We start from the raw sequence: 26,423 nt of genomic DNA, 5'->3' as shown, positions 1-26,423 counted from the left end.
AACCGTATGCATTACGGAAATACCATCACTCATATCAAGACTTAACCCTTATGACAGGCTGTTCTGGAGGTTAGTTTTAAATGGTGTCTTCTATGTTGATGATTTCCAGTGTAATTCTTGAAACTTCGGCTTCACCTTCTCATGTAGTGAAGAGCTGTTGTTAGAAAAAACACTTGAATTGCAGGAGTAAACCCTTGGCTTTAAAAGGAAAACATGCAAACCGTTGACAATTAGATTAATGTCAACAAAGCTACTCTCTCCAGCTTCATGACCCTGGTCTATTCAATTATTCAATATTTGGAAAAAAAAAAAAAAACTTTTGAAGCATGTTGTTATCATGCTTTTGATTATCATACAGCTCCATGTTCACGAATCACAATTAATTGATTCACACTTTCTTTTTCCCTTTAATAATTGGTAGTAATGTTGGTAATTTTTAACTTAGCCCATTGCTTCTGAAGATGATGCTTGATGTGCCAAAATTTGTCAAAATCCCATCCATCCAATCCTTCTGATATCCCAGTTGAATAACTGCAGGGAGCTAACAGACAAGTCAGATTCCAGCCTCTAGTTGGGAAGCTTTTAGCTGCTGCCTCTGAGAGTGGCATCAGTGTGATTGATGTTGAGACTGACTGCCTACAATCCTTTTTGAAGGTGATTAACCATGTTGATTTTAGTTGTAATGATTGCTCATTTGAACTTGCATTCACAAAATGGAAAATTTTTTCTATCATATTCACTGGATTTTCCTCCAATGCATAGGGACATGCCAAAGAAGTCCGCTCAATTTGCTGGGATGCGAGTGGGAATTACATTGCCTCTGTTAGTGAGGACAGCGCAAGGGTGTGGTCAGCCACGATGGGTGGAAAATGCATACATGAATTACATTCAAATGGTAGCATGTTTGAGTCATGCGCATTTCATCCTGGGTATCCGCTGCTGTTGGTTATTGGTGGTTATCAGGTAACCTGTTCTTTTATGACAACGTTGTTGGTGATTCAGTGAGGGCTCATTTTCCTTGTGTCTGCCACGGGGGATGACCCTGCTTTAAATGTTTATGCAAGGCCTTCTTTGTTTAACATGAAAAGAACGATGGAGCTTTGGATGTGATGAGGCATTCATAACTACCATGTAGACTAGACCGCAGCAACTATGTTTGGCATGCCTAACAAAAATTGAGAAATAAGTTTAAAAATTTTTCTTGATTTAGAGAAAAGTTGTGGAGTAGGGCTCCTTTTGTTTTTAGCAAACTTACTGCCTAACAGTTAGGGTTTGTTTGGTTCGTTGAATAGTTATTCCTCAGAATAAGATGAAATATAGTAAAAAATTTTGGAAATATAGGTAATAGCTATTCGTCGTATATTCTCCATTATTTCATTCAACATGTAATAAGAAAAGAATAGACATTCACATGGTGAAATTTAGGAATAATTATTCCTTGTCTATTCCTTATTATGGATTCATAAAAAAGTATCACATTGTCATTTGCTGTATGGTATCAACATAATTTTTTATATCTAATTGTAACTAACCTATTCCTATGAATAAACATTCCATAAACCAAACATAGGAATAGAGTCTATAGTTTGCTTAGCCTTTGAGACAGTGGCTCTATCATCATCAGAAGAAAACATTGTTTTCTCATATAACAAATTAATCAGCCTCCAAGGAACATTTTGAAATGCTCTGATGGTATCTTGATCCCTTAAGCTTTTAGTTTTAGAGAGATGGAAGGAAGAGAACTATAGTGTTTTAAAGCTAGGGAACTTGAAACCCTCCCAAATATATTCATTTCAAGAGGCTTTATTTGTTTAGATTTTCTGATCTGGTGCATAAAAATCTTTCTGGTAGCATAGTGAAATAGATAGTGTTCTTCTTTTGGATTTCATGGTGGATATAACTGTTTAAATTCTTTCTGTAGACCCTTGAGCTGTGGAATCCAACAGAGAGCAGTAGAACAATGACCGTTCAAGCGCACAATGGGATAATTGCTGCTTTGTCTGATTCACCTCAGACTCGAATAATTGCCTCAGCCAGCCATGATCACTCTGTGAAGCTTTGGAAATGATCTCTCTCTCTCTCTCTCTCTCGTGTTTGTGTATGCATGTGTGTGTGTGTGTATGCACGCATCTGCGTGTATGCGCACGCATTGGTTTTTGTCTTTTGATCTGCATGTTCATGTGCCTGCAAATGCATGCCTGCTCATGCATGTCGCATGTGCATATGGAGGTTTTTTATTTGGACAGCTGTTGTTGCTGGGCTTACTACTTTGGATGGTGGATAAATTTTGCTGGTCTTGGATAAATCATACCCAGTGACAGTACCATGGAGTAAAAGCAATAAATTCCATAGTCAAGAATACGCCCTTCCATACACATAAAGCAGTTGGATATGGATACAAGAAACCCTTGGCACAGAACGGATGCTGGCAGGTGAATCTTTCCAGTGAGATGTGCGTGTTCTAAATTAAAGTTGAAGCAGATTAGTGTTCATGCATGTCTTAATTTGACTATCATTTCTCAAAGAAAGTTTGCTACTGCTTTGTGAGAAGTGGTTATAAACTGCTGAATTCACTAATACCTGAACGTCATGCATAGAATGTTTCGTTCTTTGTTACAATTTTTTTATTTAAACAATTTTGGCAAGGGAGGTATGTTGCTGTTGAATAAGGGCTATGCTATTAAATGTCTTTGTGAAGCCTGTTTGTGCTGTTGTGCCTGAATAAGCCTATAAGTTATAGGAGAATTACCTCCAGAACAAAATACAAAAGAGGCCACTTTCCTTCACTTTGAAGGATAATTAACTTCTAGTACATGATATCCTGGAAGTGGTTTTTTCTATTACCGAATTGATGTGCATAAGCTCTCAAGTGCATCTGGATGTGCCCACTGCTGGCCTGGCATGAGTGATTTCACCTTGTCGATTATTGACTCATCTACCATTTGGAGCGATCATTGGGGATCCCCTAATTCTATATTCTAGTTACTTTCATGTTCATAACCTTTTTCGACACATAATTGATCACTATTCAAGATTGCTCCATTTGGCCCAAAGGATTTAGATCAAGACAAATAGGACAACTTAGGGATGCAAAAGCATGTTCATATTTCATTATAATCTCATACATCATCTTATGTATATATAGCCAACCATGTCATGAGTCGTGACATGCATCGGTCCACTCTTAGAAATCATTAATTAATTTTTGAGATAGTAGAGTTCATCTCATTCAGTAATAGTTTTCTACATAGTTTGAGCTCTCAAAAGAGTATGTTGACTTCTCTTTTCTTTCTAGCTGGACCCATGTGGATATCAACTCTATCTACCTCGCCCCTCCCCCCACCCCCCAACATTTGGATTCAAAAAAGGATACTGATCTCTTTTTCTTTTAAAAGGGGATGCTCATTGTTAAAGGGGCAAAGTAAACATGCAGTAAATGAGTCACATTGTGAATCACAAAATAAAAAAATTTATCTCATTGTACTTTGTAGGCATTGTGTGTTTAGCGAGGGAAGTGAGTAGGCTAAACACGATTATAGAAGTTGTGGGTTATACAATAATTAATGAACACATCTTAAAGAGCTTTATTTGAAAATGACATTCTACCTCGGGAAAACATCATTATGATCAAAGAGTTATATTCCCTTTCTTTTTTTTCTTCCAAGGCACCACTCAAATTAAAAGATAAACCCTACATTACTATCGAAATGATTATGCTCCCCCACATACATGATCGACGTCCTCATAGACTCTAACACTTACTATTGAACTTCATCCACTAGCGAATCTAAGGATTCCGTCCACTCCCAACTAATATCTTCATCTCCAAGGCTCTTCCACTTTAATAAGAACTTTTTCATTGATGCCTTGATAATTTGAACTCTATGTCTACACGGAATGCTTTAGCTTCTCTTCTGTTGGGTTGCTTGGTCTTTGGTGGTGCATCACTCCGATTCAAATCTTAAGTGATGATGTAGAACTTCAGGCAACTTACATGAAACACTAGGTTTACTTTCATCATTTATATTTCTAAAGTAGGTTTTTTTTATCTTAACCCCATATTGAATTGATTTTTTTCTCAATGGAGCTTAAAAAGCAATAGGTTTCTTATGTTGAAGTGCAAAAATCTTCTCATTGGTAGTTTCTTCCAAGGAGGCTTCGACAACCTCTACATTTTGCCTCCATTCTTTACTGAATCTATAAGCTTGAACTCTTTCATAAGGTTTGTTCATTATGTTAACAATAGTACTAGCCTATAACAAAATACTTACTAGTTGAGCTTTTTAGGCATTAAAATAGAATTGAGCCACATCAAGTAGCCGCACCTAATTCTTGATGTTGGTGTTGACAAATGGCACAAGTACTCTAATAGTCTGTTGAATTTCTTCGTATAGCCATCAATCTATGGTGATAGCTTGTAGAAATGTCTAGTTGTGAGTCGATTCTAAAATGGTTTGACCAAACGTTTCTTATGAATCTTGAGTTTTGATCACTGATGATGTCTTCTGACACACCTAATACTTTACTTGACCTTGAAAAACAATTGTGATTTCTATTCTGTTGAGCAATAATTTGATGTTGCTATAAAAATATTATACGTAAAAATTCTATCTATAACCACAAGTATAGATCCTACGTCCCTAACTCTAGGAAAGTTGGTTATAACATCAAGGGAGACAATGGTCTCACCAGCACTGAAAAAGGCTCTAGAAATCATGCAATCTTCTACCCTATTATTTTTTGTTGGTAGGATAGACAAGTTTAAGTATACTAAACCACCTCATCTCGTATATGTGGCTAGGGGCACCCTTGTTTTAATAGTGTTACAAAAGTTGGTTATAAAGTCAAGGGAGACAATGGTCTCGTTGGCCCTAGAAAGGACTAGCAATCGTGCATTCTTCTATTCTATTGTTTTTAATTGGTAGGGTAGACAAGTTTAAGTATACTAAACCACCTCATCTCGTATATGTGGCTAGTGGTACCCTTATTTAATAGTTCCTAAGTTTGGTGCCATCTTGGGTGGCCAATGCATACAGTACACCCTTGCAACAATAAGTTCCTAAAGTCACTAGCTAAAGGAACAAAGAGCCCATTTCCATCTATCAATAAGCAATTATTTAACCATAACTAACTTGCTTTGCTCTCTTCTATGATCTTCATAATGTTTTAAGGCCATTCTTCTTCAAGATTCTCATTAATGCACTTTGGCATTGTTTTGATAACCTGACTCATCTAGCGTGCTACCATTTGGAGGGCCGCAAGCTTAGCCTTCGTGCTTAGTGCAAGCTAGACTTGAAGGAGGATGCTCATCTCTTTTTCTTTTAGGCTAAAGTCCATGGGGTATGTTGATCTCCTTTCCTTTTTGGTCAGATTTTATGTGGGATGTAAACCTTCTTTTGTTTGTTATTGGACCCGAAAAGGAATACAAGTCTTTTCTTTTCTCCTTTTAGGATAAACCTCGAGGAGGGAGCCTGTGGTTGGACTTGAAGGTCGATGCTGACAATTCATAGTTAGGAGAACCATGCTATTGAAGTTGTGAATGAACAAAAAGTAAAACATAGTAAACTCATAAGAGCTAAAAACCTAATGTCAATCTTCAAGGTTGGCTAATCTTGATTGGCTAATCTTGATTGGCTTGAATATTCTCATCATCTATGTGGATTCTATACACCAACTATAAAGCATAGAAAGACTAACTTTTTAAACGATGAACAATTTTCTCGTTGATAGAGTTTGTTTTTCTTGATTCCAAAATCTTATAAATGGACCAAATTCACTATATTGTTATGACTATAGATTACAATAATCAAAATAAGAACCTCCTAATGATTGGTCAAAGCACTTAGTTGATAAAGCCCCTGAAAGTAATAGAAGTGTTGGAAATCTTAAAATCCATGCTTATAGACCACCGTCCATCTTAAAATCTATCTTCCATTTTCTCCAAGTGATACCCACTTCTTTAAATCTATCTTGGAGAACTCTCTAGCTCCCTATCCAACATATCATCTAGTTTAGGATTGGAAACTCTATTTATTTGTGAGTTGTTTTAAGTGCTCAATCATCAACACACATGCTAGCTTCCATCGTTATTTGATGTTAATAGGATTGGCATAGCACAAGGACTAATAAACTCTTGAATATGACCCTTACATAGGACTTTTAACTCTCTCCCTTAAAAATCACTCTCCTCTAGATTCATATGATAGTGTCACATGTTAGGCAAGGGTAGCTCATGGAATTTGGTCTATCTAGTGTTGGATATCACACATACGGTATAAAGCATTGGTGTTGCTTGATCTTCGATCAACGAGGCATATGCCTCTCTTGCAGCCTTCCCATAAAAATAGAACTCTTAACTTAAAACTAGACACTGAAAGGAAAGACTCTCCCCCACCCCCTCCAAAAAAAAAAAACTTTGGAAATGCCTTAGTAACCAACTCAATTTTCTTATTATTACACGCATATACACTTATGTAAATAGTATTATTTCCTCATGCGTAGCATCAACATCATGTTGCCAAGATCAGCCCAACACTAGCTATATGTGTCCATATCTACTATATTACAAACTAATTCTGATAGATCACACCACCATTGTAGATTGGGAATTTTTATTTTTATTTTGTATTTCACTACAGTTTGAGTTCTTTGTGTACTATTTTGGATTTTTTGGAATAAAAGCTAGTCAATAATTAAGGGCACCCCCTCCATATTGATCCTATCAAGAACCTATATTGATTTTCAACCTATATACAAGCAGCTTAGGGCAATTACTATTATAGATATGTTTTGGCCTACGCAAGATTAATGGGGAGTGGTTGCCCAATCTAATTAACATGATATTTAATGTTGGCAAATTAGATTAATAGTTCCCAAATATTGGTTTTCTAACTCATCTCTCAATTTGAATTTTTCTCACAAAAAATTCAAGCTATGAAAGTTGTTAGAATATTCTTCCACTGTTAACATGTCTTAAGCATTTTGGACGGAACTCCAAGCTAACAGCCAAAGTACTCAGATAAATTGTTCCAATAGTCTCCAATCTATTCATTGCTTTTGATATTCACCTCTTTTTTTTTTATATCGCCGGGTGTCCTCAGCCGGCATCTACCAGATTACCCTGGGATGCAACACAGCCAAAACTATTCCCGCGCCCCGTGATACCGGCCCCACAGCACCACGAGGGTGCCATGCTTGGTATAGAATAGGGCACATGTTAATGCAAATGGCAACATGTGATAATTCCAATATGCCAATATGGGAAAACTACTTTCTTGATAACCCCATGAACTAAGGCAAACATCGAAGGAAATATGTTTTAACACTAGGATAATGGCAATTTTGCATTAGATTAAAATATTATTGCATTTTATGTATAAAAAAACAATATTAATTGCATTTGTTTGCATGTGTCGATGTTCTATGAGGTGTTGGCTGACCATTGGAGGCCCGTGCAATCTCCAATGGAGAAGGATTGAAGAGATGTAGGATGATGCTAAAGGTCATTGTCGTGCTTCTAATGTTATGCTTTGCTTAACGTTATATTTATGATAAATTTATACAAAATAAAGTTTAAAATTAAGGAAATAGTAATTCCAAAAATTAAAAAAGGGCGTCCCCATTCCACAAAGCTCCCCACTTTACAAATATAGGAAAGGGTCGTTACCCTTCTCTTCTTTTATACAGAGACGTTATTTCCTTGGAATCGGACTCAAACCTACAACCTTCTTGTTGCAAGGTTCGCGCTCTTAGCAGTTGCATATAAAAATTACTCAATATTTATTTTAAAAAATATTAAATAAAAATGAAGAATTCAGCGGCTGGTAAAAATGGAAACTAAGTTGCAACAAATGGTTACTAACGATCAAATATACAATACAATATTCCTAGGGAAATATTTTTTCAATAGGTCACCAGCTATGCCTGTTAAGTTAGAATCAATAATCTCAGTCAACAATGAAATTACGGCATCACCCAATATTTCTCAAAATTGTTTCTAGTTTTATAATGTGGTTTGGACTTTTTAGGAACCAAAATCATTCTTTACGGAATTAAAATTATAATTTTCAAAGAACCAAATTACAATTTCCAAAGAATTAGAATCAACAATTAGAAGGAACTGAAAATTCAAAGGTGATATTGCAACAACTTAATAGTTTGGGATTATATTACCACAATCCTCATAGTTTTGGGACAGTATTGCAGTGGCTTTCAACATGAAGTCTCATCCAAAATCTCCAAAATTATTTAATACCAGAACGAGACTGCAACAATTCTAATAGTTTGGGATTGTCAGTAAGATTAATTGAAGTTCAGGGATGAATATGAATCTCAATCAAATGTTCAGGGACTCTTGATGTAATTCACCCATACCCCCCTCCCCTGAAAAAAATATGTTTATTACTCATTGAAAATGGTGCAATTTGACCTAGAAAATGGGAGCTTGAAAAAAATATTATTATTATTATTATCATCAATCCTATAACTTATCTTGAACCAACAGTTTTCAACTGCTCTGAAAATTGTTCCTCTGCCTTGGTCCGGGTTAAATCCACGTTCCCTTGGCATCTAGTAGCTGCATACACTGCCCCATTTAGAAACTTTGAGCTCAGTGATGCATGCTTGCTGGCCAGGGCTAGAAGCATGTCCAGGGAAAGATAACTGAAGCCAGCCAAGTCAGTTTGCAGAAAAAACGATTCGTTACCCTAAGTTGGTAAAATGTAAGTTGGATTTATCATTAGTGGATTGGAATTCCTATGGTTTCAGTGACAGAATGAAAGGCTTTACGAGCTGACACGTTGCCAAAAAGTACAACGATGAATGTAATGATGTGGAGTGAAGCATTCTGTTTGGAATGAAGAAATATCATTTTTTAACAATTTCATGGTACAAGTTACGAATGACAAATGAGAACAATAATTAAATGCACAAGATGAGAACCTAAATTTTCTAGTGTTGATCATTTCCAGAGTTCTTCCATCGGGATCCCACGCTCAAGAGCAACATCACGGAAATGCCTCATTTTCTGCACAGCAACAATCGTCGCCCTGGCATTGTTAAGGAGGTTATCGCTACCAAGTTGTTTTCCCAAGGCATTCTGAAGGCCTGCCATTTCCAAAACAGCCCTCACAGCCCCTCCAGCAAGCACTCCAGAACCTGGACAAGCAGGTCTAAGCATCACCTTTGCTGCCCCAAATTTTCCATCTGACCTGCCATTCATTTGTGCAGCAGAATTGATGAAGGCCAATAGGCATAAGATAGAGTCACAAATATATTCAAGCTCTGATTCATGCCATCCTAAGTCATTTTTAGTCATATGCTTATGCAGCCAGGTAATCAAAAAACTAAAAATAAATAAATATATATAGATATGTATATAGTAACTTAGTTTCCTACTGGTGGGAACTATATTTGCACTCCTAGGGAACTGATGGCCCAATATTTCCTTCTTTATGCAAGAGTATACATATAAACAGAACAAAACAGAAACACAGCACAAGACCACGCCCTCCCTAAAGAAGCAGAAGACACAAACAGCAGCTTCATAGAGGAAGCAGACAACCAGATCAAGAATCTAATCCAACTAAAAGCAAAACAAACAATAAAACAAGAAGTAAATCAGTAAATCACAGAGCCTCATTACCTAAAACAATATCCAAATTACAATTGTTATTCCTGTTTAAAGGTGAATCTCTTACCATCATACTGCCTGACAACCTCAGCAGCACAGATTCAATGATCCTCTTCCGATTGGGAACAGGCTGATAGAACTTCTAGGATGGCTGTCATTTTCCCCCCAACAAAATTCATAGTTGCAGTCAAGGCATTTCTCTTGGGACTCTGAATACCATCAGAATCTTCATAATTCTCTTGCCACATCTCACAGCATACATCAAACATCCCACAGCATTGGCATGAGATACCCTCGACATCTCTTCCAATTCCTCAATTGAGGATGATGCTAAAGAAAATCTAAAATGACTTGCAAAATGGGGTAGATGCTAGCTTATCATAACTTATGTTAAACATCCCCAACACCTTCTCTACGTAAGTTTTTTGAGAAACCCAAAGCTTTTGTTCTTTCCTGCCCTTCTGAATTTCCACCCAAGGATCTTTCTTGCAGACAAGATCCTTCATCTCAAATTCCTTAACAGAGACTAATATTTAAGTGATTACCATGATCCATATGGCCGCAATCAACATATATCATCCAAACATAATAGCAGGAATATAAATGAACCATCATATAGAACTCTAAAGTAAACACAAGTAATACTCATAGTGAGTATATCTTCTAATCATGCATGAATCAAAGCATTTATACCCTTGCTGCCCTTGTGACTGCTTCAAACCATATAATGATTTCCTCAACATGCAAACATGATTCTACTTCTCAATTTACTTGAAACCTTCCGGATGCTCTATATAAATCTGCTCCTCTAGATCAAACTGAGCTTTCATGGCCAATAAATTTGTTTAAACCCGAATGAAGATATGTCAAACAACTAAAGAGAACACTTTTTCCATCTATTCCTTCCCACTAAGAGTAGCCCTTTGCTATTTGTCTAGCCTCGACTCGTTTACCTTCCCTTCTTGAAGCATTATCTTTCTTCCTAAACACCCTTTTGAACCCCACTACTTTCCTTCCCTTAGGGAACTCCACCAGCTCCAGCTCCAAAGATTGATTTTTGTGCTACTCTTCCTCTCCTGTCATAGCTTCCATCCAACTTTGTTTCTCAAGACCTAAAATTGCATCCTAGGAGTATGGGTCTCCACAGCTAGTGAATAACACAAAAGGGACCGTACTCTCAAAACCATGTCTCTACAAAGCTTAGGTTGTGCGTCTGGGTCTGTTTGTAGCAGCATTGTACTCATTTGATTGTTGTTTTGTTCTTGTAGTTCAACTAAGGGCACTTTTGGTTGCTCAACCTTGTGTCTACCAAACACCACCTTCACTCTTTGTCCTTTGAATGCCTCATCAAACACAAACACCATATTTCTGATCATCGCCACCTTTTAGTTGTGAAAACCACCCCCCCCCCCCCCCCCCCCCATCATATGGGTCTGCACAGCTAGTGACTAATGCAAAAGGGACCGTATTCTCAAAACCATATCTCTACAAAGCTTGGGTAGTGCATCTGGGTCTGTTAATAGCAACATTGTACTCATTTGATTGTTGCTTTGTTCTTGTAGTTCAACTAAGGGCACTTTTGGTTGCTCAACCTTGTGTCTACCAAACGCCACCTGCACTCTTTGCACTTTGAATGCCTCATCAAACACAAAACACCATATTTCTGTTCATCAACACCTTGTTGTCCCCCCCCCCCCCTTCTCCCCACAATCATATGGGTCTGCACAGCTAGTGACCAATGCAAAAGGGACCGTATTCTCAAAACCATATCTCTACAAAGCTTGGGTAGTGCATCTGGGTCTGTTAATAGCAACATTGTACTCATTTGATTGTTGCTTTGTTCTTGTAGTTCAACTAAGGGCACTTTTGGTTGCTCAACCTTGTGTCTACCAAACGCCACCTGCACTCTTTGCACTTTGAATGCCTCATCAAACACAAAACACCATATTTCTGTTCATCACCACCTTGTTGTCCCCCTCTCCCCACAATCATATGGGTCTGCACAGCTAGTGACCAATGCAAAAGGGACCGTATTCTCAAAACCATATCTCTACAAAGCTTGGGTAGTGCATTAGGGTATGTTAATAGCAACATTGTACTCATTTGATTGTTGCTTTGTTCTTGTAGTTCAACTAAGGGCACTTTTGGTTGCTCAACCTTGTGTCTACCAAACCCCATTTGCACTCTTTGCACTTTGAATGCCTCATCAAACACAAAACACCATATTTCTGTTCATCACCACCTTGTTGTGGATACCCCCCCAAAAAAAAACAACCAGATAAACATAGAATTGTAGTAAAAGAAGAAGGATTAAAATCAAGAAAACAAAAAAAGAAAAAAATCAAAGAGACGAAGACATCCTCACGCTACAATGAGAAAGCAACTAAACAAAAAATGTAAATACAAAACAAATCAAGAAACAAAAGCCAGCCAATCCCGCTCCATGTCTTCCAAAGAAATATGCTAAACATGCTAAAAGAATCCTTTTTGGCAAAGATCAAAGGGACACCAAAAAATACCACTTTGCTCAAAAGCATATTACAGAAGTGGCAACACAGCGTTTCTTTCCAACCAAATGCAACAAATATAGCCAAAAGAGTACATGCTATAAAACTGTCTCCTTTGTCTTGCCAAAGCCTCCAAACTTTTTTTTTTTAGCAAAAGAAGAGATTTCATTAAAAAGAGAAGAATTTACAAATAAGAGAATAAGACATCTCCTATAAAAATTTTGGAAACATCCATAAAAAGAAAAAACCTAAAAACACCAAAAAAAAAAAATACTTCGAAATATCAAAGCAAAAAATTTCTCCAATCTCACTGAATTTCTAAAAAGATCGCTCCCTTAAGACAACCAGAGGCAATGCACCATAGAGAAGCCAAATAATGGATCTTCTCCCAAACCAGCAGCATGCTCAATTTATGCCTGAAAAATTCCGTGCATTTCTCTCCAACCATAACCCCACAACACTGCAAATATTCCACACTTACACAAAGCAGTCCTATCATTTTTCCTTCTAAAGCCCTCAAAAGAGATGGCCAACATTCCATCCACCTGTCGCTGAACAAACCCAAGCTTCTCCCAACATCCCAAATAAATTATTCCAAATGCTCCAAGCAAAATCATAGTGTGAGAACAAATGAGGAGTCAGCTCAAAATTCAAATAACAAGGCACACAAACATCTAGAGATAAGGCCTTCAAAACTTGCAACAAATTGTTAGTTTTGATTCTATTAAGCACAGTCAGCCAAATGAAAGCCTTAATCATTGGGGGAGCTTTGGCCTTCCAAATACATGAAAATAGAGGAAAACAGGAGTTGGAACAGATTAAAAAATTGGAAAAAAGATTTACAAAAATAAATCCCCAAAAGATCCAAATCCCAAGATTGAGTAGCCCTATATGAATAAAGACAACAATTATTCAATAACGACAAGGAGGAGGAAAGTTCCATAGTCTCTTTATCATTTAGAGGTCTTCTAAAATGAAAGTTCCAAGAAACCAGAGGGCTACTTGAATCAACCACAAAAAAAAGAAATCATACTATCTTGCCCTGCGCTCAATCGGAAGAGGTGAGGAAAAGATGTGGATAGAACATCATTCCCCAACCACGGATCTTTCTAAAAATGAATCCAAGAACCCCTCCCTACAACAAAATTAATGTGAGGAGAAAACAAGGGATAAATTTGAGAAATAGATATCCATGGACTCTCCAAAAAACATTGCAAAGTAACATTGGCATCCCACCCATTCACAACGTGAGGGGAAAACAAGGGATAAATTTGAGAGATAGATATCCATGGACTCTCCAAAAAACATTGCAAAGTAACATTGGCATCCCACCCATTCACATCCAACCAATACTTTTAATCACTTTATGCCAAAGGAAATGATCTTTGAAGGGAAAATACCATAACCATTTAGCTAGGAGAACAATGTTTTTAGACACCAGATTTCCAAGATCCAGCCCTCCCTCCTTTTTAGACCTAGAGACCTCCTTGCGCCTAACTAAATAATCCTGAAAACCCCCAACTCCTAACCGTAAGAAATCTTTTATTATTTTCTCAATCTTATTTGCAATCCACACTCGAATTTTTAAAATTGTCAAATAATATAAAGGAATGCTATATAAACAAGCCTGAATAAGGGTAATTTTTCCCCCAAGAGAAAAAAGTGCTCCTTCCAACCATCCAACCTCTTGGCCACTTTTTCCACCACCGGATTCCAAAATCCATGGATCAAGATTGCCCCTCAAAGGGGCCCCTAAGTATGTCAAAAGCCACTATAAAAGACCACGCCCACCTCTAAAGCCTACTCCCTGACACGCTCAAGAGGCATATTAATATTGGCTATACCACTTTTCCCCAAATTTATTTTCAGCCCCAACACCCTCTCAAGCAAGCATAGAGGATACCCAAGGTATATTTAAAAGAAGGCCTATGATCCTCTAGAAGGAAGATAGTATCATCTGCAAATTGAAGACGAGAAGGCACCACAGAAAGCACCACATCCTCTCCACCTGCTTTCAAACCTTTGACCAACCCCCGATCCACAGCCCTATCCACCATTCTACTCAACATATCAGCTGCTAGGATAAACAGAAAAGGTGAGAGTGGGTCCCCTTTTCTAATGCCTCTAGAAGGCCTAAACTAGGACTTAGGTTCCCCATTCACAACAACAGAGAACCATACATTGGATAAACAACCCCTTAATTACAGGTGACACAGCTCACCAAGACCCTTCTTCACAAAAATATTGTTCAAACAACTCCAACTATGTCATAAGCCTTCTCAAAATCCAATTTGAATATGAAACCCCTCTTATTCCTCTTTCAAATATCCTCCACCATCTCATTGGCCACCAAAATGGCGTCCACTATCTATCTACCTCCCACAAAAGCACTTTGAGCTGTTGAAATGGTCTTGTCAAGCACCGCACTCAGCCTATTAGCTAGAACTTTGGTGATAATCTTATAAAAATTGGAGACTAGGCTAATATGTCTACAGTTCTCTATCTTAATAGACCTAGATTTCTTAGGCACTAAGGTAATAAAAGTAGAGTTAATGCTTTTACTCACAATCCCATTCCCATAAAACTCATGAAAGACTTGAAGCAAATCATCCTTAATAGTATCCCAGCAATCTTGGAAAAAATATAGATTAAAACCATCAGGACCTAGAGCCTTATCCCTATCATCCCAAAACTTACCCCCTTCACCTCCTCTTCCTCAAAAGGTTTCTCTAGCCAAAGCATTTGATCTCTAAAGATGAAATTCCACTCTAAACCATCAACCATCAGTTTACAAATCTCTTCTTCCACATAACGATTATCGAAAAAATTAGCGATCTCAGAAGCTATTCTATCAGGGTCATTAATAATTCTCCCTCTTCGAACCTCCAAATCTCTAGTCAAAAGTTTCCTCATCTTATCATTAGCTAACCTATGAAAGAAGACAATATTACAATCTCCTCCTCTAAGTCATTTAAATTTGATCTTTTGTCTCCAACTTCTCATTTCCTTAAAGATCACCTCTTCCAAATCATTTTGTAAAGAAATTCTCTTGACCTCCTCACTTTTCAAAAGGTTAGTCTCCTCTTCCTTTCTGTCCAACAAATCCAACTCACTTAAGATGTTGGATTTTCTAATTCTAACACCCCCAAACACCTCTTTATTCTAAATTTTCAGATTCTCCTCCAGATGTTTCAACTTGCTCATAAACCTAAATCCTTCCCAACCGCTCCCTATGTCCTCTTCCCATGAGCTCCTCACTAAGGGCTTAAAAAAAGCATGATCCTGCCACTTATTCTCAAACCTAAAAGGTGTAAGACCCCATGGAATCCTGGTAGATTCCAACATAATAGGGAAGTGGTCAAAAATAGGTCTAGAAGAACAATTTGAGTACGATTGGTGAATTCATCACTACAAAACAAAAATCTATCCAATCTACTAGCCAGTATTCTAGCACCCCCCAAAGATTAAGTAAAAAAGGTGTTGCTCAAAGGAAGATCTCTCAGGCCACCCCTTAATAAGTGAATCAAATTGCTGCATACCAGCATTACACCTACCCCCCCCCCCCTTTCTTCTTTTCCTAGTCAAACCAAACCGATTTAAGATCCCCTCCCACCATCCACAAAGGAGAGCAAAAACCAAAAATGTAATACAACTCATCCCAAAAAGAACTCCTAAGAGTTGGTCTAGGAAACCATATACTGACGACACCCACCATTGGCCCCTCCCTTTCACTTCAACAAGAACAAAAAGGGAAAGAACCCCAATAAATTATCCACTTTAGAGATACATCAAGAGTGCCACATAACTAGAACACCACCAGAAGCACCTCGGTATGGTAAGAAATCCCATTCCCTACACCAACCACGCCAAATGCTCCTAATAATCCCTTGGTCAGTCATCTCTAGTTTAGTTTCCTGAATCAAAACAATGTCGGAGAGTACTTCAAAATCACTTCCTTGATCAGACTTCTTTTCCTCACACCCCCTAGACCTCTCACATTCTGATTGATAATCTTCATATCTTAACATGCTTACCACCCTTTCAGTCCCCTTACCACCCTCATAATTAATGGACGAAACCAAATTTCTTAGTTCTTTCTTAATTTTCTTCTTCCTCTCGTAGGTTCAAAGGCTCAAACCTAACCTCACCTCCTTTCCTACAGGGTCTACTACTTTCAAGCCAAGGTCTTCTATGAGCTCGTGCAAGTCTATCGAGTCTCTCTCACCTCCCTTGAAGCTAAACTCACAACCCTCTCCCCTACAAGAATCCTCCCTTTGGCATAAAGTATTAGAAACAAGATGAGGCTAAGTAGGAAGGGGAAGGATACCAATACTAGTTCTAGAGGGACCCAAATCCCCCCAAAAAGCATCTATATTCTCAACATCGATCTCCCCACCCCCCCCCCCCCTTTCTTTATCCAAGAAAAAAACATTCAAGTTATCAACATGAAGGAGATTAAAACTCAGGGTCAGAAGACAAAGACCCCCTATCACTCAAGGCAAGCAAATGATCTGAAATGATCTAAAAAAATAACTAATAGAGTCCTTACCTGTCTGTGTACAATCAAGATCCCTATGTTGACTAGTATTCTCCATTTGTAGTGAGGTATTGCCATTCAGATTCTCATTCTCAATTGCTTCTTACATAATTGAAATAACCCATTCTCTTCAGCAAGTTCAGCCTCAACTCTCAACTGATCTTCTGAAGTCAAATCTATGTCCAAATGAAAGCTAACCCTCTCCAACACAAAGAAATCTCATCTGGATTATTGGCTTTATATAATCCCACCTCCTCAAGATCCCTGCTCAAACCTCTGAACCATCCCTTCCTTTTTGAGATAAGCTCTCAACTGATCCACCAAAAGCTCCTCTCTGATTCACACGTACTCCCCATCTCCTCTTTTGAATCAAACGTAAAATCACCCTCTGTTTCCCCTTCAAATGTCAACGACTTCATCCTCACAAATGGAGCTGCAATTCACAGCACAACTCATAAAGGATATCTTGCTTCTTGCTGCTCGTAGAAGCTTCTTCATTAATAATAGCCTTTACCACTAGTTTTTCTGTATCCAGGTTGTCCGTTGAAAGTTGCCCGCCCTCCCAGGACATCCAAAATGATTTGATCTGTCCTGCCCTTCTCTGCCTCTGTGGCTGACCCTAGTTGCTCCATTTCTAAATTCAGACCCTTTATAGCATTTGGTTCCTTTCTTTTAACGATCCACACAACATTGATTTTCTTCTACCCAAAAAAATTAGACTTCAGAAGTGCTGCCCTGTCTTCAGCCATCCTAATTGGCCCTACGGAAGACCCCCCCAGCGAGAGTGGGTTCATTCCTATTGTCCCCACCCTCACTTGTCAAGTAGATAGGATTAGTAATACTCACATGGCCTCCCATAGCCCTTTGGTAGTGAGTTATTTTTATAGCCTCTTCCAGTCTCATCACTTGCGCTCATTTGGTCACATCTGCATAAGAAAAGTTCGATGATAACCTCTGAACACGCTAGTCCTCTCCTTTATCTCCTCTACTCTCTGAATGTTCGAAGATCTGCAATCAGAACATCTCCATCTACCACTGTTTGGATTGGGTGCATCACTTGGCTTACATAATTCCAACAAGGCAGCAAGGAAATCCCTCCACCCTTTTCTCTGACCGCCTTCTGGAATATGCTTGTCTTAGAGAATCTTGCTATTGGCCTTAGTCAAACGTAAGAATCTTCCCCCACCTTTTCAAGAACCTTTACCGACACACTACTCTCAGCTTTATGGTACAAAACTCCATGCAGCTAGCTGCACCTCCTTCATGGCTGCACTTAACTCCCCCATCAACTTCATTACCCACACAAATTCCTCATTAGCCAAGACAATGAAGAAGACCAGCTTACCTGCGTATTGAGTGATGTGTAAATTGAGACAATCCAGTCGAGTAACAATGATCACCTTCTTCTTAGTTTTAAGAGTGGCATGTTCCCCCATGTCCACTTTGAGCCCTAGTGAGACAAGGTCAAACAACAAAAGGGTCAGAAGAAAGGGCAGCCTCAAGTCATATACTAGAGCAGTCAAGGTGGACGATGATAAGGCCACGACATTATCTGGGTAACAGAGCAAGAAGATGCTGGTTGCTGGAAGCCAAGGCAGGTTGTCCTAGGTTCAGAAGTTTGCCAGAGTGGTTCTAAATGAGAGGAGTTTGGATATGGAGGTGTGACGACAGGGTTTCGAAAGGGTGAAAGGGTCACAGGTCAACAAAGATGACCTTGTTACGAGTTATAGGCAGGAGGATCAAAGTTCAAGTGGCAAAATCTCAACCTTGTTTCGAGGTGACAAAGGAAGTTCGAAGAGCAGATGATGATAGCAAAGAAGGAATTAAAAAAGGTGCTCAAAATCTGTTGCAGGAGAAGATGGGCATTATAGGAGGAGGTCGATGACAGTGTCGTGTTGCTCAAGGGCTCAAAGCTTTGAGACACTGAGAGAAAGGGAACGATATTTCGCCTTCATCACTGATTGGGGGCATTCCTGTTGGACAACATATATGCTGCAGGTTTGCATTACCGAAGCCTCCAAACATAGGGCACACCCAATATGCTCTAAATATCCCAAAAAAATTTATTCCAAAGTCCCCAAGAGAAGGGACAATGTAAAAACAAGTGAAAGCAGGTTTCCTCATTATTGAAGCTGAGACAAATATCAGGAGATAGGACCTTGTTGGGACTTTGCTTCTAAAGTATGTCATCAGTATTGAGTTTCTCAAAATGGTAATCCAAGAAAAGGCCTTGATCTTTGGAGGAAATTTAGCTTTCTAGAGTCCAGTATAATAGCCAAAAGGGACTCACATTAGAGTTATGGATCAAATAAGAAAAAGAAAGATAAGCACGAGAAATCCCCAAAAGAATCAAGAGTCCCAACATATCACTCCCACTGGGGCACAGAAAGAAAGAAGTATGATAGTCAAAGAAGCAAGCTCATTAAATTCCCTCTTATTGAGATTCTTCCTAAAATGAAAATCCCAAGAAAAGCCAGCCTCTTGCTAAATGAGGAAGGCCGCAATAGGAGAATAATGAGGATAGACGAAACAAACGAGGGAAACCACTAGCCAAAGGGAGATTCGAGATCCATTTGTCCTCTAAAAAACAGATCTTCTTCCCAATAGCCACTTCATAATAGATGTTCAGAAAGAAAGACCGATAGATTTGAAACACAAATTACTAAAGACTGGAGTAAGTAATATTAATTCCTGCAATAGGCATTCCACCCATATTGTGAAAGATCAAATTTACTACGAACGACCTTGTGCCAAAGAGAGTTAGGCTCTGAGGGTAATGCCATAACCACTTCCCCACCAAGGAAATATTTTTCGGCACTAAATAACCTAGACCTAGGACTCCCTTCTTTTTATACCTATTTACAATATTCCACCCTAGTAAATGATCTCTCTCCCGCTCGCCATCACCTGACCACAATGAAACTCTCACCTTCTTAATCTCTGGGCAAATCTTACCAAAATTCTAAAAAGGAATAAATAATACAAGGGGATAGAAGAAAGACAAGCATGAATTAGAACAATATGACCCCCTAAAGTACAAAGACACTCTTCCACCCATCCAACCTCCTAGAAATTCTCTCAAGGACCACGTAATGAATCAGCTGTAGGATTACCCCCTAAAGGAACTTCTAAATAAATAGGCCAACTCACAACACCCAACCTACCAACCTAGCAACAGGGCTCAATTCCATGCCAAATCCCACCAAATCACTCTTAGAGAAGTTAATTTTTAAGTTTAACCACAACACCTCAAAAACCTACTTAATAGTAAGCACATTAGAGAACTTGTACCTCTCGTCCGAAAGAATGAGAATAGTATCAAATGGAAGGTGAGAAATGAGGAGATCCTCATTACCCACCTTAATCCCTTCCAACAAACCTTTTTCAACCCCTTAATCAATTAATCTACTTAAAAAACTCAAAACTAAGACTTAGCCTCCCCATTAAAAAAGACAAATAAAGGCCACAGAGGAGAGACATCCACAAACCCACTTCCTCCAAAACCTTTTATATTTGTTGTTGTATCCAAGAAACCCCAACTAACCCAGTCCTAAACTTTCTCAAAGTACAATTTCATAACCAAGCCCAACTTCTTTCTTCAAATTGTGTCTTTTACCACCTCATTAGCCACCACACAGCATCTATGATCTGTCTTTCACCAATAAAAGCACTTTGATTATGTGAGATGATATCCAACAAGGTTGTTGCTAATCGCTTGAATAAGCTTTTAATTAAAATCTTATAAACACTTGCAACCAAATTGATTGGTCCAAAGTCATTAACTCTGGTAGCACAGTCTTTTTTAAGGGACGTGCATAATAAATGTGGAGTTTGAGACTTCTAAAAACCAAAACTCATGAAAGGCTCTAAAAAGATCAACCTTCAAAAATTCCCAAGAGTCTTAAAAAGGTGCCATCGTAAAACCATCCATCCTGGAGCTTTCTCTATATCCATTTCAAACATAAGGCCTCTAATTTCCTCCTCCTCAAAAGGCCCCTCAAGCCACTTTGCTTTGTAACTTGAGATAAGGCACCAATCCAACTCCTCAATTATAGCCCTTCCTACATCCTCCTCAGTCAATAAGTTCATGTAGAAGTCTACAATCAAATCCATAATATGATACGGAGCCCCAGCAACTAAATCGCTATCATCCTCAACCTATGAGTTTTGTTAATAAAATTCCTTTTCCTTGGGCCACTCGCACCCTAAACAATCTCGTGTAACAATCCCCATCCTTAACCCACTTCGTCCTACACCTCTACCACCAACTTATATCTCCCCTCAAAAGTTGCTCAAACTTATTAGTCAACTGAATTCTTCTACTAACATCTTCTTTTGAGAGATTCCCACTCCGTTAGACCATCTAACATAACAAGATCCCAAAGAATTCCTATTTTCCTAGACCAAATATTGCCAAAAACTTCCGCATTCCAGGTTTTAAGTTTACCTTTCAAAAAATTTCAATCTCCACATAAAACAAAATCCCTCCAAACCTTCCACATTACACTCCCCCTACTACTCTCTAGCAAAACTCCAAAAACAAGGGGAATAAGCCACATATTCTCAAATCTAAACGGAGTAGGCACCCACTCCAAAGGATTGGACTCAAGAACTAAAGGGCCATGATCAAAATCACTTTAGGGCATACATCGATGGGGAAATGAATCCTCCCACATTGTATGGAACACAAATCTGTCAATCCTAGTAGCAATAGGCCCAACACCAATTGCAAACCACGTAAACTGGGCGCTAGAGAGAGGAAGATTCCAAAGGTAACATTACTTAATAAAGTTATCAAAGCTCCTCAAGCTCAAAGAAATCCTAGACCCTTGCATCTCCTATCAATGGATCTGATATTAATATTGCCTCCTAAACACCAATTAGGAGAGCGGAAACCATAAATTGCACTTAAGTCATCCCAAAAACTTCCCCTCAAATAGGGGCAATTTTGAACATAAACAAAGGTGATGATCCACCATTTCCCTTACCCCTAATATCTAAACAAACAAAGGCAGAAAGGAACCCAACAAATACTGACTTTATGAGCAACTCTAGTTTTTTTTTTTTAGATAGAAAAAGAAATTCATTAACAGGAAGAGAACTTACATGGGAGAGAAAAGGCATCTCCCAAAAAAATCTAGAACAAACCAAAAAGAAAAACTGAAACATCAAAAAATAGAAATCAATACAACAAATTCTTCCAATCCCTATTCAAATTGTGAAAGCTAGCTTCTCTGAAAAGACCAAACTTGATACACCATAAAGAAGTCAAGAACTAAATCTTTCCCCACACCAAATACATATTCAACTTCTTCCCAGAAAAATCTGCACATTATGTTCCAACCTGAGACCCTATAAAATTGAATACTTGCTACACTTCCATACAACTGCCCTATCCTTCCTTCTTCCAAAGCCCACAAAAGAAGTGATTAGCAAGTCCTCCACTAAATAAGGGCGTACCCAACTCTCTTCCATAAATCCAAACAATTTATTCCAAATCCTCCATGCAAAAAGAAGTGAGAGGTTGTTTTGAAATTCTTGTAACAGAGCTTGCTAACATCTGGAGAGAGAGTCATCCAAGTTCTCCTAATTTGCAACAAGTTATTGGTATTGATTTTGTTAAGCACAACCAACCAAGTAAGTTTAATTTTTAGAGGAACTTTAACCTTCCAAATAGTTTAATAAAGAGGAAATGGATAAGTTGAATAGGTCAAAAACTCAAAAGAATGATTTACAAGAAAACACCCCTGAATGATCCAGAAACCAAGAACGAACATCCCGTCCCAAGGATGATTTGTAGTTGTTCAATCAGACAAAAGGAAGACAACTCCATCTCCCTATCATTCGGAGGTCTCCTAAAATAAAGATTCCAAGAGACTTAAAAGTCACTCCCATTATACACAAAGAAAGAAATAACTTTGTTCGGCTCAGAGAACAATCTAAAAAAGACGAGGAAAAGAAGAGGAAAAAACTGCTCCCAAGCCATGGGTCTTTCCAAAAGAGAATCCAAGATCCCCTCCCCACTTCAAATTTAGTGTGATCTGTGAAAATAGAGTAAATTTGGGAAATAGGCCTCCACGGACTCCCCAAAGAAGATCTCAAGCTAGCATTGATATCCCACCCATCTGCATCCAACCCAATTTACTATGAATAACTCTATCCCATAAAGAACTATCTTTCAAGGGAAAGCGTTATAACCATTTAGCTAAAAGAGCAGTGTTTTTAGACACAAAGTTACCAAGACCCAATTCCTCCTTTTGAGACTTACAAACCTCCGCCCAACTTACTAAATGGTTCTTGCAACCCCTTAGACCAAACCACAAAAAATCCCTCATATTTCTCTCAAGCTTTCCAACAACTCCCATTGAAATTCTATAAATAGATAAAAATACAAAGGGATGCATGGGAGACAATCCAATAAGTTAGGGGCCAATCCAATAAACCACACCCCATGTCTACAACCCAATCTCTAGTCCTCTCACCGAATACATTTAGGGCTGCTAAACTATTTTTTCCCCATATTAATCTTAAGCCCAAAAGATCTCTCAAAAACATTAAGAATAACTCAAATTCTTCTAAATGAAAGGATATGATTATCAAGAAGGAAAATGGTATCATCAAAAAATTGAAGATGAGAACCTACCACTCCTTCATTCCCCACACCTAGTCCTTTAACCAACCCTCTATCGACCGCCCTATCCACCATCCTACTTAAAGCATCAACTACAAGTACAAACAAAAAGGGGGGATAATGGGTCTCCTTGTCTAGTGCCTCTCGAAGTGGTAAACCAAGATTTGGATTCACCATTAAAAACGACTGAAAATCAAAAATTTGATAGACGGCCCCTAATCCACCTATGCCTATGCTCCCCAAAACCCTTCTTCACAAAGACCTTATCGAGGAAACTCCAACTCACTCTATCATTAACTTTCTCAAAATCTACTTTAAAAACAAACCCCCTCTTCTTATTCCTATGGATATCTTCTACCACCTCATTAGCCACCAGGATAGCATCCACTATCCCCCCACCCCCTAAAAAAGCACTTTGGGCTCTAGAAATAAAATCATTGAGCACCACACTCAACCAATTAGCTAAGACTTTAGTGAGAATCTTATACACACTAGAGACAAGACTAATAGGTCTAAAGTCCTCAACCTTAGAGGAACCAATAGATGCTAGAAAAACCCAATCCTTAAATCTAGAATCCCAAATACTCCTTATAAGGCCATCCACCACCTCTCTAACTTAGTATCTAGCAGCAAAACAATATCAAGGGGGAATCTAACCTAAAACTACTTAATTTATTTAATGACAAGTAGCCAAATCACCTAATCCTTTAATGTTCCAACTAAAAAATGTTCATTAACCTTAAAAATCCCACCTCCCTTCCCTCTTTGTCCCCTCATAGTTGATAGAAGAAGCCAACTTTTGCAATTCCTTTTCAAACTTTCTCTCTTTCTTTTATGTTCTATGGTAGATGCTAACCTTAAAATTCTATCCTAGGGGATTAACCAAACTACGCCCCCAATTCATCTAGCAAGTCCTGCAAGTCTCGACAATCTCTCCCATCCCCCAATGGTTCTAGGGTCAAAGATCTACCTCCAAAACCTAATTTCCTCTGTGGCAAAGCAAGTCATTCTTTTCAAAAGTTACTATCACAAAGTCTGAATACCTTTTTTCAAAATTAACAAACTCACTACAAGTACCTTGGAGGTTATGCATGGAAGGATACCAAGCGAGGAGGTGAAGAATTTCCCAAAAAGATACCATCTGCAATTCCTTCAACTTGAAGGCGACCTAAACTATAGGATGCAAAGAAAATCTGCATCATGAAAATTCAAAGGATAAGAACCATTAAGATTCCCTACACCGTTTTATGGACCTGCTTGCTCCCGTCCCCCACTCCAATGTTAGCTAAACAAACCACATCCTCCACAAAGAGCTGTGAGTCCTATGAACAAGATGATTGCAGGTAATTGTCCTCAGATTCACAGATCTCTTCTTGTAAAAGTGGTCGTTTTCTTTTTTTCCACTGGTGTTTTGTAAAGGAAGGATAGGTTGTTCTCCTAGTTTTTCTTTTCCCTTTTTGTTGTTTAATTTCTCTGTTTTTAAATACAATCTTTGTTTAAACAAGAATCTTTATAAACACTACAAAACAAATTAAAACTCCAACATAAATTTGACTAATACCTGTGAGGAAATGTCGAATACTTGGTAATTGGCACTGTGACTATGTTCCGCCGTGCATCTATCGCAGATTTCTGAACCGCCGCAATAATCTCCTTAGCCTTGGCTACACCGACACCCACTTGGCCCCGCTTGTCGCCCACCACTACAACTACCCTGAAATTCAATTGTCTCCCTCCCTTCACCACCTTATTCACCCTTCTCACCTCCACCACCCTTTCCTCAAGCCCATCTTTCACCTTCTCCACCTTGATCTTCCCAAAACTATTTTTTTTCTTCAACGTGGAGTCCATCACATATATGTCATTGCCCAATACGCTGACCCCACTGTACGCTGGGCCGTAGCGCTCCTCGTACGCAGCTGTAATTTCATCCTCTGTTTCGAACGGACCCTCGTCGATGGCCGGCGGGGGAACAAAGCCTTCGGGCGGTTCGACGGGCTCGAAGACAACTTCTTCTTCTGGATTGAGATTGTCGAAGAAGCTGGTGTCGATGTCGTTCGATTTGGCTCTGGTTGGGGCGACATTGGCGCGGTGCGAAGAGACTGCGGGTAGAGAAGGGTGTGAGGGTTTGGTTTTGAGGGCTGTGTGAAGTTTGGTAGGGGGAAAAGAGGAAGCGGAGAGAATCGAGGTGCTTGGTGGCGTACGAATGGAGAGAGAGGATAAGGATGAAAGAGAAGCTGCAGAGGTGGCCATGGCTGAGCGTTCTAGCTCACTGGAAGTATGAGGAAGAAATTCTTATGTCATTGGTCATGGATAACGATGTGAAGTCTAGTCTATATGGTCTGGTTTTAGCTTTTGAGGTAACAAGGATAATTTTTAACGCCACGATTGTCACAATGAACCCGAAGAAGGGCTGCTAACTAGTTAAATATTTTTTTAATTAACGAAAAAATTTCAGCCACAAACAATTCATATTCGACTTAATTAAGTGATGAATTTATATTAATTTGGATCGAATCATCCAAATAGATAACAAATAATCCGTTATTTCTATCTTAAGTATAATTTTTCTTGTATTCGGTAAACAATTTATTTCATAACATAATAATTGAAGTTATTCTTAAAATTATACTTTGATGATTATTAAACATTTAATGATCAATCATAAAAAAAAAAATATATATATATATATATATTTGTAATTTCTTATGATCATGAATTTAAGATTTTTATTTTGATCATAAAAATTGGGTATTTGAGTTTGACTTTAAGTGGGGATGGAACTGATCCAAAGACACATATAGTAGTGCTAGTCTAGAGTTGGACGTGTAGGATTGGATCTTGGTCAATTGGACTTATATTGACTAGTTGATGTCTAATAAGCATCAATATATGATATTATTTATGAATTTCAGCATTAGTTGTTAATGGATTGATGGATATCCATCAAATAAAACCTTCAATCCACCAAATGACTTGTTTAAGGGCGAATAAAAAAGTTTAAAACCATATCCCACTCCTTTATTATGTGGATCGATTATGAGTCGATTTAAGCGGGTTAGATTCGGTTCGTATAAACAGATTTTTATCTGTTTTGCTAGGTCTAGCAGCAGAAAG

General features: G+C 38.4%; 2 protein-coding genes across 3 annotated transcripts in view; one reads left to right on the top strand and one right to left on the bottom strand.

Moving 5' to 3' along the window:
• Positions 1-2,697, top strand: part of LOC131144185 (transcriptional corepressor LEUNIG_HOMOLOG-like) — a 53,054-nt gene extending 50,357 nt beyond the window's left edge. For both annotated transcript variants that reach the window (XM_058092648.1, XM_058092647.1), the window contains exons 16-18: positions 538-654; positions 763-963; positions 1,922-2,697. In XM_058092648.1, the coding sequence (XP_057948631.1) occupies positions 538-654; positions 763-963; positions 1,922-2,068 (465 nt within the window). In that variant the 3' untranslated portion in view covers positions 2,069-2,697. The remainder of the gene's footprint in view (positions 1-537; positions 655-762; positions 964-1,921) is intronic.
• A 6,101-nt stretch (positions 2,698-8,798) lies between these two features.
• LOC131144183 (small ribosomal subunit protein uS5c) lies at positions 8,799-25,705 on the bottom strand. Its single transcript, XM_058092646.1, has 2 exons — positions 24,868-25,705; positions 8,799-9,209 (listed from the first exon to the last, which is right to left on the bottom strand). The coding sequence occupies exons 1-2, from the start codon at positions 25,557-25,559 to the stop codon at positions 8,960-8,962; spliced, it is 942 nt and encodes a 313-aa protein (XP_057948629.1). The 5' UTR covers positions 25,560-25,705; the 3' UTR covers positions 8,799-8,959.
• Between the last annotated feature and the right edge of the window lie 718 nt (positions 25,706-26,423).

Source organism: Malania oleifera, chromosome 12, assembly GCF_029873635.1.
Source record: "Malania oleifera isolate guangnan ecotype guangnan chromosome 12, ASM2987363v1, whole genome shotgun sequence".
In the NCBI taxonomy this organism is placed as follows: Eukaryota; Viridiplantae; Streptophyta; class Magnoliopsida; order Santalales; family Ximeniaceae; genus Malania; species Malania oleifera.
This window is presented reverse-complemented; position numbering and strand designations above follow the sequence as displayed.